The following is a 15,723-nucleotide window of genomic DNA, read 5'->3' as shown; positions in this document are numbered from 1 at the left end:
GGGAGATGAAAAAGCTTGCACAGGATAGAGTAGCATGGAGAGCTGCATCAAACCAGTCTCAGGACTGAAGACCACAACAACAACAACAAGTACCCATGTAGCTATGCCAATTACCTATTTGGATATTTTTTAAGTTGGTTTCAAATGATTTCTGTACGATAATTCATAAACTTGGATCAGTCCTATACTGTTCAAACAATAGCTCACAAGCTGTACTTTTTCTTGTGGCTTATTTTCTTTCCAACAACCTTCAACAAACATGGATTGTGTAATTTGCAATGATTTTTTATAAAAACCATTGGACAGACCAATGAAAAATGGTTAGAATATTCATGTAAAAGTTTAGCATGTTCACTCCCCCCTACAGTAGGGAATGCTGGAATAAAAGAAATACATGGGCCTGTTTGCTCCTCATCAGGAACCCTGAAAGCCGCAGTCAGTACGACAACCCTCACTGACAGTCAGGGCATCTTGAATTGTTGGAAAGAGCATTTCAGCTCACTCTTAAACTGTAGTTCTACTGCTGCCGATGATTTTAAACTGTAGTTCTACTGCTACCGATGACTTTCTCGAACATGACCCACAAACTTCAACAAAACCTTATATGGCAGTCTCACTGACATTTCATGAATTCAGCAAGGTTCTAGATAGTATGAAACCAAGAAAGGCATCCAGACCAGATAGCATTCCCCTGGATATCAGTCAGAATGGTGGCTCATCTGTAAAAACCACTCTTCTCCATAATGTGGGAAACCCATAAGTTACCAGGTGACATGAAGAACTCCACAATTGTGAACATCTTTAAAAAAAGGTGACCGAAGCACTTGTGGTAATTACTGTGGCATATGCTTGCTCTCTGTGGCTGGTAAAATGTTTACTAGAATTCTGTTCAATTGCCTCTATACTCTTTCCAAGACTGTACTTCCTGAATCTCAGTGCAGATTTTGCCCCTTCAGAGGATCCAGTGATATGATCTTCTGTGAATAACAACTGCAGAAGAAGTGCAAGGTACAACATAAGTTTTTCTATTTGTGTTCTATGACCTAGAAAAGGCCTTTGATACAGTGTCCAGAGAAGCTCTGTGGAGGGTCTTAAAATATTTTGGCTTTTCTTGATGATATATCTGGGCAAGTGCTATACCAAAATGAAACATCTGACAATTCACCTATTACTAATGGGCTCAAACAAGGTTGTGTCTTCATGCCAGCATTCTTTGCTCGGTACCTAGCCACCGTTCCTTATGAGACATCATCTGTAAACAATGCAGGAGCAGAACGTAAATACATGTTTGACACAGGGCAATTTAGTCAGTCCAGACAAGTTCATAAGTCTCACTCACATAACTGAACTAGATTATGCTGACAACAGTACTTCTCCAGCTCACACATCCACAGAGCTGCAACTGTAAATAGTTTTGGTACTGCGTATAAATGGTTTGGTCAGACCATCGACATCAAAACAATACAGGTACTAGCACAGTCAGCTCCTCGAATGGCCTTTCCGATTTTAGTCAGTCCAGACAGCACTCTAAAAAGTTCACAAGTCTCACTCAGGAAACTGAACTGCAGTATGCTGCCAACAGTGATTGTCCATCTCTCACACCCGCAAAACTGCAGCTGTAAATTTTTTTGGTATTGCATATAAATGGTATGGCCGGACTGTCAACATCCAAAAAGCAAAGATACTAGCACAGCCAGCTCCTGGAATGGCCTTTCTGGATTTCAGTATATCTGTTTTCAGCACACCTTTGGTACAATAAACACTTTCTATATCCAGGAAGAATATTATCAAGTAACTGCTCATCAGAAAAGGATGTGGAGAACAGGATGCATGCTGCACATGTTGCATTTGGACAAATCTTACATCGCGTCTTCCCCAAATAAAGATCTGACACTGAACCGAACTGATAATGCATCGAGCAATTGTTTCTGCCCTACTCTGTGGTTACAAAACTTGGTCTCTTCATCACTGTGATCATAAGAAATTAGAACACTTCAGCAAACAGAAGCTTAGATACATTATGAACAGCAAATGGGATGATTTCATATCAAACACTACTGTTTTTTTGCATGCAAATATATACAGTACAGAAGCCACCATTACTGGTCGCCAGTTGAGATGGATTTGGCATGTCCAGGGGATAAGAAACAACAGACCTCCTCAACAAATTTTGTATAGTGAAGTGAGCACAGGCAGTAGGCTTTATGGTGCTTATCTGAAGTACTATAAGGACCTGTTAAAGAAGAACATAAGGAATCTAAACATTGATCCAAGTAACTGGTTCACTGCAGCAGCAGAATGTAAACATTGCCGCACAACTACTTAAGCTGCTGTCTTACAGTTTGAGCAGGAATGTCAGAGGCAGAAAAATGAAAAACAGAAATGCAAGCTTTGCCAGGCCCAGCCACACCCTCCACTCTCTATTATGTGTAATGCATGTGGCCACATTTTTCGTGCCAAGATTGGGCTGCTAAGTCATCAAAGGCATCTCCATACCTAAACTGTGATGCAGTAATACAAATGGAGGAGAAAAATGAAAACTCAGATACAAGTATGAGCCACCAACAATGACAGTTGGATCAACAGACTTTCATCTTCCTCATCATGTCATTCTTCATGTCCCATTGTTCAGTACACCAATCTCAGCCCTTCCTGTTGCTTTATTATCATTATTACTATTATTTAAAAACAAAGACGATGTGACTTACCAAACAAAAGCGCTGGCAGGTTGATAGACACACAAACAAATACAAACATACACACAAAATTCAAGCTTTCGCAACCAACGGTTGCTTCATCTGGAAAGAGGGAAGGAGAGGGAAAGACAAAAGGATGTGGGTTTTAAGGGAGAGGGTAAGGAGTCATTCCAATCCCGGGAGCGGAAAGACTTACCTTAGGGGGAAAAAAGGACAGGTATACGCTCGCGCACACACACACACACGTATCCATCCGCACATACACAGTCACAAGCAGACATTTGTAAACGCAAAGAGTTTGGGCAGAAATGTCAGTCGAGGCGGAAGTACAGAGGCAAAGATGTTGTTGAAAGACAGGTGAGGTATGAGCGGCGGCAACTTGAAATTAGCGGAGGTTGAGGCCTGGCGGATAACGAGAAGAGAGGATATACTGAAGGGCAAGTTCCCATCTCCGGAGTTCTGACAGGTTGGTGTTAATGGGAAGTATCCAGATAACCCGGACGGTGTAACACTGTGCCAAGATGTGCTGGCCGTGCACCAAGGCATGTTTAGCGACAGGGTGATCCTCATTACCAACAAACACTGTCTGCCTGTGTCCATTCATGCGAATGGACAGTTTGTTGCTGGTCATTCCCACATAGAAAGCTTCACAGTGTAGGCAGGTCAGTTGGTAAATCACGTGGGTGCTTTCACACGTGGCTCTGCCTTTGATAGTGTACACCTTCCGGGTTATAGGACTGGAGTAGGTGGTGGTGGGAAGGTGCATGGGACAGGTTTTACACTGGGGGGCGGTTACAAGGGTAGGAGCCAGGGGGTAGGGAAGGTGGTTTGGGGATTTCATAGGGATGAACTAAGAGGTTACGAAGGTTAGGTGGACGGCGGAAAGACACTCTTGGTGGAGTGGGGAGGATTTACTATTATTTACTATTATTTAATTTTCACTTCATTTAATTAACATTGTAAACTTAGGTGGGTACACTCAACTGCCAATACAGTAAGTAAATTCACGTTCCATCATTGCCAACATGCTCACCATGAGCATGAAACTAATTAATCACCATATAGCAGGGATGATGAGTTGCAGACAGGCACAACAAAAAGACTGCTAATCACTTAAGCTTTCAGCCAGAAGGCCTTCTTCTGAAACAGACAAAATACAAACGTATTCACGCAAAGCAAACACAGCTCAAACAGACCACTGTCTCTCGTGCATTGAGCTGCTTTCGCATGAATGTGTGTGTGTGTGTGTGTGTGTGTGTGTGTGTGTGTGTGTGTGTGTGTGTGTCTGTGTTTATTGCCGATTTCAGAAGAAGGCCTTCTGGCTGAAAGCTTATGTGTTTAGTAGTCTTTTTGCTGTGAATGCGCACCTTAAAACATTCAAAAGAATTAGATGATGCTATAGTTTCTTTAAAAAAACAAGAAATCCGCTGGATGGGATAAAATTCCAACCACTGTAGTCAAGGCTGTTTCTAACATCATTTCTCATCTATTGGCTAAAATTATTAATCGGCCATTTGTGGAAGGATACTTCCCGGATGTTTTAAAATATGCTGAAATAAGACCATTGTTCAAGAAAGGCTCACCAGATGGCATGGGGAATTACTGCCCTATTTCCCTGCTACCGGTTTTTCCTAAGGTGATAGAAGGGATTGTTACAAAACATCTTGAAAACTTTCTTATAGAAAGTGATATTATAGTTAAAAATCAATTTGGATTTCAAAGGGGAAAAATACAATAAATGCTATCAGGGAATTCACTGAAAAGATAAGCTCTGCTTTAGACAAGTGTAAAAAGGACACAGGTAGGGCATTACAGTGGTTCAAATCTCCTTTGTCTGAAAGAAGACAGAGTTATTCTAAATTCAAATGGGAAAAAATAATTTTGGACAGGAAAAAGATTTGTACAGGGGTCCTGAGGGTTCCATTTTAGGGCTTTATCTTTTTCTGCTGTACATAAACAATTTACCTTTAAGCATTGATGTTCACTCTGTTTTATTCACAAATGATGCCTCAGTTTTAATTGAAAATGACATTTTAGGACAAATTCATCATACTGTGGAAAATATAATGGGAAACCTAGAATTATGGTTTCAGCAAAATGGTTGAAAACTCAGTGTCACAAAAACACAATTAGTGCAGTTCAGCGTTAAAACATCATCAGCATCTCCCATAAAAATATTGCACGGCAATCAGGAAATGACTGAAGCAAGTTATGTAAAATTTCTAGGTCTAAATCTCGACAAAAATTTAAATTGGAAGGTTAGATTAGATTAGATTAGATTAATACTAGTTCCATGGATCATGAATACGATATTTCGCAATGATGTGGACTTGTATGTAGACTTGTTAACTAACAAACTAAACAGCCTAGCTTATGTGATGAATGTCTTATCTGGTTCCACCCTTATGGACATCAGGAAGATAGTCTACCACAGCTACTTTCAAACTATAATTTGATACAGAAAAATTTTCTGGGGAAGTTCTACAAACAGCCTGATATTACTTACACTTCAAAAGAGAATTATACGAAACGTGTTTAGTCCAAAAAAGAACATCATACCCATTACTTAAAAAATTAAAAATACTAACCATTCCTTCCTTGTAAATGTATGAAATTTTTATTTCCACGTATAAAAATCAAAAGTTACTTGACAATTTTCATTTCAACCACAATTGCAGTATTCATCACAGACACAGTTTCTAACTCCCATCTCATAATTTAAAACTTTACACTTAAACACCATTGTACACAGTGTTAAGAATTTACATTAAATTAAATATCACAAATCTGTTAAATATGGAGTTTGACTCACTAAAAAGATTGTTATTTAATACACTAGTGGAAAAAATGTTATTATTCAATTGAAGAATTGATGCAGGACAGTTGGGCAATTTGTTAAGAAAGGAAACAATAAAGATTATGTATTCTATAATAAATTGTTAATATTTTATAGAAATTGTATTGCAAGCTGCAAAATAACTGTAAGTGTTATATATGTTCTTGTTAAATTGTTCTTGTCTAAAAACTCAAAAATGCCTGCTTGAATATATTATTATAACTTTATATATCTAAAAACAAAGATGATGTGACTTACCAAATGAAAGTGCTGGCAGGTCGACAGACACACAAACAAACACAAACATACACACAAAATTCAAGCTTTCGCAACAAACTGTTGCCTCATCAGGAAAGAGGGAAGGAGAGGGGAAGACGAAAGGAAGTGGGTTTTAAAGGAGAGGGTAAGGAGTCATTCCAATCCCGGGAGCGGAAAGACTTATCTTAGGGGGAAAAAAGGACAGGTATACACTCGCACACACGCACATATCCATCCACACATACAGACACAAGTCTTTAAATATGTCTGCTTGTGTCTGTATGTGTGGATGGATATGTGCGTGTGTGCGAGTGTATACCTGTCCTTTTTTCCCCCTAAGGTAAGTCTTTCCGCTCCCGGGATTGGAATGACTCCTTACCCTCTCCTTTAAAACCCACTTCCTTTCGTCTTCCCCTCTCCTTCCCTCTTTCCTGATGAGGCAACAGTTTGTTGCGAAAGCTTGAATTTTGTGTGTATGTTTGTGTTTGTTTGTGTGTCTGTCGACCTGCCAGCACTTTCATTTGGTAAGTCACATCATCTTTGTTTTTAGATATATATTTCCTACGTGGAATGTTTCCCTCTATTATAACCATATCTTATTATAACTTTATTTCTTTAAAGTAATTTGACGTGTCTCCAGTACAAAAATCTTTGATTTTAAACTGTACGTTATGAGACGAATAAACTATAAGGGGCATTCAAAAAGAAACGAGCCAGAGGCATAATTACAGAAACCAGTATCTGTATGTTAAAAGTATTGACCCTGGCCATTGAAACACTTGTTGCATTGTGACACAAGGTGGTGAATGACTGTCTCATAAAATTCCCAAGGCTGCAATGTTAACCAGTTCTGCACATACAGCTGGATATCGTCATTTGAGGTGAATCGTTTGCCCCTCAGAGCCTTTTGAAGGGGACCAAAAATGGTGTAATCACAGGGAGAGAGGTCCGGACTGGATGGACTGTGGCCGAGAACCTCCCGTTTTAATTTCTGCAGGAGTGCCACGACTGTGTTGGCCATATGAGGCTTTTCACTGTTGTGGAGCAGAGTGACCCCATGGGTGAGATTGCCTGGTTGCTTTGATTTGATCGCCTGGTGAAGGGTGGTCAAGGTTTGCAGGTTACGCTGGGCTTGGCTTTCACTGTCACTCGGTGGTCCTGGGTAATGAGTGCATCCACCAGCTGGATGATGTCATCAGTGATGCAGTGTGGTGTCCCAGACCATGCATCAGTGGCTAATGACACCAGTCCTTCCCTGAAGCGTTTGTGCCACACCCTGACCTTTGCAAGAGACATAGTGTGTTCGCCGTAACACTTGTGACATTCGTCAATGAATGTCCGTTTTTCCTACACCTTCCACTGTCAGAAAATGAACAACACCTCTTTGCTCTTCTGTTGATGCCTCCATGTCACTGTTTGCAATGTGACTAGCAGCATTGGACAATTGATGCATGCTGCTGCTAACTCTGTTCAGTCACGTGACATGCACGTGTGCCCTCTAGTGATGGGCTGTGAACTTTCATGCTCTGGTTGGAAGCACACCTCGTTACACCCGCCATGATATTACCCTCCTGTCACCAGTTTGCGCATACCAGACTCTGGCTCGTTTCTTTTTGAACGCCCCTTATACATTCTACCGTTTGTGACTCAACATCTCTGCTGTATGGTGAGTAGCAGTCTATCCATTTCATAATATTGTCATTATTCCATCCTGGATTTTCCATTGTTTAAATTAATCAATCATCATTATTGAATATGTATAATAACAATGGAAATTCCTGGATAGAATAATACTTAAAATAAAGGAAAGGCAATGGCTCACCTGTTGCTGACTGACATGTGATGTGTAGAAACACACAATAGAAAACAGTATTCATGCTAGTTTTCGAGCTCTTCCTCTTTTTCAGTTACCCAAATGCATAGACGCATACAACCATATTGAGGACAGTCTCGCCATGGGTGTGCGTGTTTAGGTGTCTGTGTGTTGTGATGTCCTGGGGAAATTCTTCAACTGTTCTGAGGACTTTCAAAATACAGAAGAGAACCATGAAGATTATTAATGGAAGCAAACCTAAAGACTCCTGCAAACCCATCTTCAGGAAGCTGGAGATCATGACACGGCCTTCTAGAGTCTGTAAATATTTTTAAAGACCACACGGTGCCAACAGAATCGAGACCGGAGAAAGAAAATAGTAAAATACACAAATACAACAGCAATTAATCTCAGATCTGCATGTGTTATGTGCAAACACTTAACATCATAAAAACTGTGCATTATACAGGAGGCTCCAGTTGTTCAACAAGCTTCAAAAATTTATTAAGTATGTTACAGGGCAAGCTGAATTAACTTTATTGCAACATAAAAACTAAACTGTAACTCATGGCCCCATTCAATAGCACATTCATCAACAGGATAAAACACATATAAAACAAAGAGAAAACATAAGCCAGCAACTGCATCAAACATAATAATTAAAAGTAGTAATCACTTGCATCTAGCATTACATGCACATAACATTGAACTCCATCATCCATCTCCCTTATTGTCAACAATATTCTCTGTTGAATTAGATGTGTCATCCAGACCGGGTAACAATGAGTCATGCACAGGCTGGTAATGGTACATTAGAGGTAGCGTCTGACATCTGTTGCAGCTGATCTGTGACAGGTGGTGGAGTAGCTGCATCATTTGTTGGGCGTGTGGTCTGTGTAGAGGAGTTTGTACCAGTGTAGGGTGCACGAAAAGCTGGTTTTAGCCTGTTGATGGTTGACATACCCATCACATCGACTTTGAATATCTTGTCCTCCTTGTTGATGACACAGTAAGGTTCATTGTAGGGTGGCTGCAGTGGCTGGTGTATGTGTCATGCTGTACAAAAACAAGATGGCACTCCGTAGCTCATCAAAAGCAAAAGAAGGAGCGGTCCACTGATCCCTTGGAGCAACTGAGCATAGTTACCAGATTTGTGTATGCAGCTTTTGTATGAAATTTGAAAGGCCAATGCAGTTGTATTGCATTTGGCAAAGAACTCATCGGGCGATTGTATCAGCTGGCCATAAACAAGTTCCGCAATCATGACTTCAGGTCTCCTTTCAGTGATGCACGAAGACCCAACAGGATGATGGGCAACATCTCTGTCCACCGCTGTGAGTTGTGGCATTGAAGTGACACTTTCAGTTGGCAGTGCATGTGCTCAATTAAACCATTTGCTGCCAGGTGATAATTTGTAGATCTAATGTAATTCATACCCTGTAGGACGTTTAGTGCTTTAAAAAGGTATGATGCAAATTATCTTTCCCAGTTTGTTGTAATTTGTAAAGATATACCGAAATGGGTGATCCAACCGTGGAAGAACACAGTTGAAACTGTTTCTGTGGTAATGTCAGAAATCAGGAACACCTCAGGCCAGCATGTAAAATGATCAATGGCTGTAAGGCAGTAGGTATATCTTTGTTATGCTGGGAGAGGTCCTACAAGGTCTTGATGGACATTTGGAGGAATAAATGTGTCAAGAGGTGACCTAACATGCAGGCTAACATTATCCTGTTGACATACCATGCATTGTCGCACATATTGCATGCAATCTTTGTCCATGTGTGACCAGGAAAAAGCTCGCCTTACCATGCTGGTAGTGGATCGTACTCCTGTGTGCAACATCTGATATAAAGAGGTGATTGCCTGATGGTGAAAGTCAACAGTCACAAATGGTTATGATTTGTTAGTGGCAACGTCACAATACAGCAGCGTTGTTGGTGGCGGTAACACAACATGGCAGAGTTGTAGGCCTGATGGTTGCTCCAACAAATCTTGTATCTCACTATTTGCAAATCTTGTATCTCACTATCTGATGGCTGGGCTGTGGCGAGAGTTTCAGAATGAACAGCATAAGTGATCACTTCCGTCCAAGAGAGAGCATCAGCTGGCATATTCAGTACCTCTTCAATGTGAACACTATTAGTAGTGAACTGTCTGATATAGCTGAGATGTCACAGCTGATATTGTGATGCTTCCTCTGTGTTCTGGCAGAAAGCGTACATTTGTGGCCTATGATCTGTGATGAAAGTGAACTGCTGTCCCTCCAACAGGAGCTTGGTAAATGCCAACTCGGCCTCACTATTTCACTGGACTTATCCTTCGGTTTAAGTGCACTATGCAAGAAATTATTCAGTGGTGCAGCTAAGAGACCTTGAGTGTGAACAAAACAATGGTAAAAATTGGTTATGCCAAGAAATAATCATAATTGTTTAACTGTCACATGCTGCAGAAAATGAAGTATAGCTTACAGTTTCTCTTACACTGACCTTATGCCTCGTGCATTGATAACATAGCCTAGGAATTGCACTTCAGCTGCTCCAAAGGTGCACTTTGAGGGTTGCTGAACAAGCCATACGCACAGAGATGAGTGAAGATCTGTCATAAGTGTGTCTAGTTTATGCCTCTTAGTTTGACATGACCAGAATAACGTTGATATATACATAACAAAAGTCTAAGCACATGTGGCTTCATCCATGAACCATTAAAATGTTTGGACTGCATTAATAAGTCCTAAAGGCATTCGGGTAAATTCAAACCGTCCAGACGGCAGTCTTAGTAATGTCGTCCAGTGTTACTGTATATCGATCTGGAATGGCTCTTACATTGAGCTGCCTGTAGTCACCACATAGATGCCATTCATTGTTCTTCTTTGGGACCAAGTACAGCGGATACACCCAACTATTGCTTGATGGGTGGCAGACTCCTTCTGCAAGCACGGATGAGAATTCCTGCTTAACTATCTTCAGTTCCTGGGGTGTCAAGTGCTGTGGTCAAGGACGAAGTAATGGTCCAGTGAAGTCAAAATATAGTGCGCCATCGAGTGCTGTGCAGATGCTAGTGTGAGAGTCTAGCAAGCGATCTCTGGAAACTGTCTGAGGAGCTTATGAATGGAGAATCACCAGTAATCATCTGTATTGCTGTGTCTTCCACATGGCGCATTTGCCCTTAGCTTGCTAGGTTGGTGTTAGTGTCAAGAAGGCATCAATGATGGAGGTCAGGTAGGAGTCCATAAAACGATAAAAAGTTTGCTTAGTGTACAGGGTGCATCATGTCCCAAATTTGCACCATAGGCCTAAGTTCAGCACTAATTTGACATGACCATACATTACAATTGTAGAACCATAGGTGGGAAAAAAGTGGCAGTAATCACAGTTGCAACAAACAGATGGGCAGATGGATGGACTGAGCTGTCAGCACCCTTCTACCAAAAACTGTAACTTTGTGCCATGTTGCATTACAAACCGTTGGCTGCTGCCTGGAGAAACATTGGCCGTCGTCCTTGACTTCCCGCTGAGTTTCCCTGTTCTACACTTCTGCAGCTTGGAACCATACCATCGATGGTACCAGCAGACTTTTGCTGATGAAGGCGAGCAGCTGTGCTTTCCCTGTGGGGGAGGACGACAAGATTGGTGACTAGTAGTCTAGATCCATAATGCAGCAACTTTTCCAGTGAGCTTGTAAGACTATGATTGTAGGGTAGAAAGGCCGTTATCTGCCCAAGGCTGGGGGAAAACTGTTGTGACACATGTGTACAGATGCATTCCTGCTATGTGATTCGTTGGTTGCGCGAGTACGTCTAGATCACCAGTGCACACTGTCAGTATCTTCTGCGCACTGGGTGATAGACACAATAACCAAATATTCCACAGAATTGTGTCACTGACTGTATTGCTTGCTAATGTACGCATTCGGTGTAGTAGCTGCATTGGGGGTTGATCAACTAGCTCTTCAGTGTGAAGTAACTTCTCCCTTGAATTGCAAGAGCCAGGTAATCAGGGCATCATTCTTGATGGTTATGTAACAATCAGTACTCGATGACACCAGAATGTCTTGTGCCTTTGTGGCCTTGAGTGCAGCAGCTATATAACTGTGCTTCTTGTCTAAACTACTACCCTAAACTGTCTTTCTTGTTGCACAAACCACAGTACGGGATTCTGTTGATAAAACAGTGGCAGTTTTACTGTCACATGATTAATTACTATGCAGCAGACAACCCACTCTTGGTGGCAGGTTTGACATTGTGGAGTTATGGTGAACTGGGTTGCAGAAGATGCCAGACACAGTTGACATGAATGTTTGTACTTAGTGTGATGTTGGCACAATATGTAGTGTTACGTGACCATCGAATTTCACATGGGTGACCGCATCGGTGTCACCAACTGTTGTGGGGCTAGACAAATTAATATTATTGCAACATAAAACTAAACTGCAACTCATACGACTCCTTTTATAGCACATCCAGCAACAATAAAACATAAATAAAACAAAGAGAAAACATAACTCACTGACTGTGCCAAAGATAATCATTCAAAATAGTGATCACTTGTGTCTAACATTATAGTACACATAAACTGTGCTCCAAGTCTATTGAAGAGAACATACGATCTAGTAAAGCTGTGACATCCTATTTGCTGTGTCACTCTTTTTACTCTGTAATAGAATACCTAGAAAATTAATCTTGCTGGTTATCTTTAAGTGCAAAACATTCGTTATTCAGTGAAGCTATTTAATCAGACTATTGCAGTGTATTATAATACCATGATCTATCCATCATATATGTTAACAAATTTTATCCAGCACCTGTAACAGTGAGTGCTATCTGATCGCATGGACAAAATAGATAAATGTGTACTTTTGCTAGAGAAAAAGTAAGAACTCAAAAGCTGGAGTGAATATTGTTTTCTGTTGTGTATTTCTACGCATCAGTCGGCTATAGGTGACTTTCATTTATTTTGCATATTATTGAAAATACTTTTTATTTCCCTATTTTGTAAGATTCTCTCACCATGTTGTATAGTGTCATCAGCATTGAGCATCTGACCACAGATATACCACATGTAATGGATAGTTCACATTCTGCACTCATTAATGAGTATGAGGGGCCCATGTGCATTTCGTATTACTGTCATTGGAAAAGTGTTAGAAGAACTGGTTTGTTTTTGCCCACCTCCCACCTTAATATAATATATGACAGTGAGATATGGAAGAGTGGTGAGTTCTTGGGCTATACAATATTGTTGAAGTGTAGTGAATCCAATGGTTGGAACACCACCAATAGTAGCCATTGCAGAGAGGTTTCGAGTGAGGGAGTTTCAGTGTTATTTTGTGATCACAAAGTGAGTATCTGTACTTTCACTGCTCAATATCCATCAATATACACTCCTGGAAATTGAAATAAGAACACCGTGAATTCATTGTCCCAGGAAGGGGAAACTTTATTGACACATTCCTGGGGTCAGATACATCACATGATCACACTGACAGAACCACAGGCACATAGACACAGGCAACAGAGCATGCACAATGTCGGCACTAGTACAGTGTATATCCACCTTTCGCAGCAATGCAGGCTGCTATTCTCCCATGGAGACGATCTTAGAGATGCTGGATGTAGTCCTGTGGAACGGCTTGCCATGCCATTTCCACCTGGCGCCTCAGTTGGACCAGCGTTCGTGCTGGACGTGCAGACCGCGTGAGACGACGCTTCATCCAGTCCCAAACATGCTCAATGGGGGACAGATCCGGAGATCTTGCTGGCCAGGGTAGTTGACTTACACCTTCTAGAGCACGTTGGGTGGCACGGGATACATGCGGACGTGCATTGTCCTGTTGGAACAGCAAGTTCCCTTGCCGGTCTAGGAATGGTAGAATGATGGGTTCGATGACGGTTTGGATGTACCGTGCACTATTCAGTGTCCCCTCGACGATCACCAGTGGTGTACGGCCAGTGTAGGAGATCGCTCCCCACATCATGATGCCGGGTGTTGGCCCTGTGTGCCTCGGTCGTATGCAGTCCTGATTGTGGCGCTCACCTGCACGGCGCCAAACACGCATACGACCATCATTGGCACCAAGGCAGAACCGACTCTCATCGCTGAAGACGACACGTCTCCATTCGTCCCTCCATTCACGCCTGTCGCGACACCACTGGAGGCGGGCTGCACGATGTTGGGGCTTGAGCGGAAGACGGCCTAACGGTGTGCGGGACAGTAGCCCAGCTTCATGGAGACGGTTGCGAATGGTCCTCGCCGATACCCCAGGAGCAACAGTCCCCCTAATTTGCTGGGAAGTGGCGGTGCGGTCCCCTACGGCACTGCGTAGGATCCTACGGTCTTGGCGTGCGTCGCTGCGGTCCGGTCCCAGGTCGACGGGCACGTGCACCTTCCGCCGACCACTGGCGACAACATCGATGTACTGTGGAGACCTCACGCCCCACGTGTTGAGCAATTCGGCGGTACGTCCACCCGGAATCCCGCATGCCCACTATACGCCCTCGCTCAAAGTCCGTCAACTGCACATACGGTTCACGTCCACGCTGTCGCGGCATGCTACCAGTGTTAAAGACTGTGATGGAGCTCCGTATGCCACGGCAAACTGGCTGACACAGACGGCGGCGGTGCACAAATGCTGCGCAGCTAGCGCCATTCGACGGCCAACACCGCGGTTCCTGGTGTGTCCGCTGTGCCGTGCGTGTGATCATTGCTTGTACAGCCCTCTCGCAGTGTCCGGAGCAAGTATGGTGGGTCTGACACACCGGCGTCAATGTGTTCTTTTTTCCATTTCCAGGAGTGTATATCGCCTGTAGGGCCCAAGCCGTCCTCTTGTAGATCAAGTACTACATTTTAGTAAGCAAATAGTAATGTTATTGTTCTAATATCTCTTAGGAGACACAAGGAAATCAGGCTTTCAGAGTGAACGGTTGAACTCTATCCTGAGTAAATTCTATGAATTTACGTGTATGTTTATTCCGATTATATGATGACAACTACATCATTTGTTGTGTGCTTGATTTGATGTGACAGTCATAATGTTGACCTGCAAATAACAGCGAGTTCACATTACATATGCATAATTTGAAATATGTAATAATACTTAGCAGGTTTAACATAAATTCTTTTCTTTTATTATTCACAAAAAATGATGTATATTATTTTGTAAAATGTTATCACTAAGGATTTGCCTAGCTTGCACATTTAAATGTGAATATTTGTCAGTAGCTCATTTGTGAGAAACATTAATAATAATCATTGTAGAATAGTTATAAGAAAATAAGAGGAAACTATAGGTGATTCAATTATTTGCAGGAACCACCCCGTTCTTGTGATGAATGTGGAAGAGCATTCATTCGGCAAGATTGCTTACTCCGTCACATGCGCACCAAGCACAGAGACATGTTGGAGGAGATATTGGCTGAAACAGAAAAGAAAAAACTGCAACAGCAGCTTCTAGCTGCAGCAGCAGCTCAAGGGCCTGTTGGATCTGGTGTGGGCCTGAATGGTAGTGGAAGTGATGGAAGTTCAGGCGATCCTAGTAGCATACCATCACTCAGTGAAGCTGCTCTCGCTGACTCAGTTCGTGAGCTGCTGGCACTGCTAGTGGACGAAGCCACTTTAAAGGCTTTTGGATGGCCAGAAACACAAGTTGACCAGTTGCTAGAGGCAGTCATTCGTCGATGTGGTCATCAGCCTGTAACCTCAGAGGAGCTATTGTACACAGATAGATTGCGTGAAAATGCCAAGCTGCTGTTCACTGTTGTCATAGATGACTCTGCTGTCAAGACTTTGCTCAACAATCAGACTGTGGACGAAGTTATTTTGCATGTACTTCGTCTCGCCAAGTCATAAAAATAATTGTGTGTGTGGCTGGGTGGGTGGATGGGTGTGCGCGCATGCACTTAATTAGCTCCTGTCTCCCTGGTGTTCATATTGTTACAACAGAACCTGTTGCATTCATTTCAGTCATTTCAGATATATATTTGATGGCATCTTATGTGTTGAACTTAAAGTTTGTCTTTTTGATTCTTCTTCAATGAACACATTACATCCAGAGTCTGAAGTCAGCGATTTTGTTAGCACAAATGTAGTTGCTTCTTGTACAGAACATTTCTCTTTGCATAC

At 42.1% G+C, this 15,723-nt stretch overlaps 1 protein-coding gene across 1 annotated transcript in view; it reads left to right on the top strand.

The window, feature by feature from the left end:
• LOC124802753 (gastrula zinc finger protein XlCGF57.1-like) overlaps positions 1-15,450 on the top strand; it is a 249,541-nt gene extending 234,091 nt beyond the window's left edge. Inside the window, exon 13 of the mRNA XM_047263739.1 lies at positions 14,911-15,450. Coding sequence (XP_047119695.1) covers positions 14,911-15,450 — 540 coding nt within the window. The remainder of the gene's footprint in view (positions 1-14,910) is intronic.
• The last annotated feature ends 273 nt before the right edge of the window (positions 15,451-15,723 follow it).

The sequence above is a fragment of the Schistocerca piceifrons genome, chromosome 6, assembly GCF_021461385.2.
Source record: "Schistocerca piceifrons isolate TAMUIC-IGC-003096 chromosome 6, iqSchPice1.1, whole genome shotgun sequence".
NCBI classification, from domain to species: domain Eukaryota; kingdom Metazoa; phylum Arthropoda; class Insecta; order Orthoptera; family Acrididae; genus Schistocerca; species Schistocerca piceifrons.
This window is presented reverse-complemented; position numbering and strand designations above follow the sequence as displayed.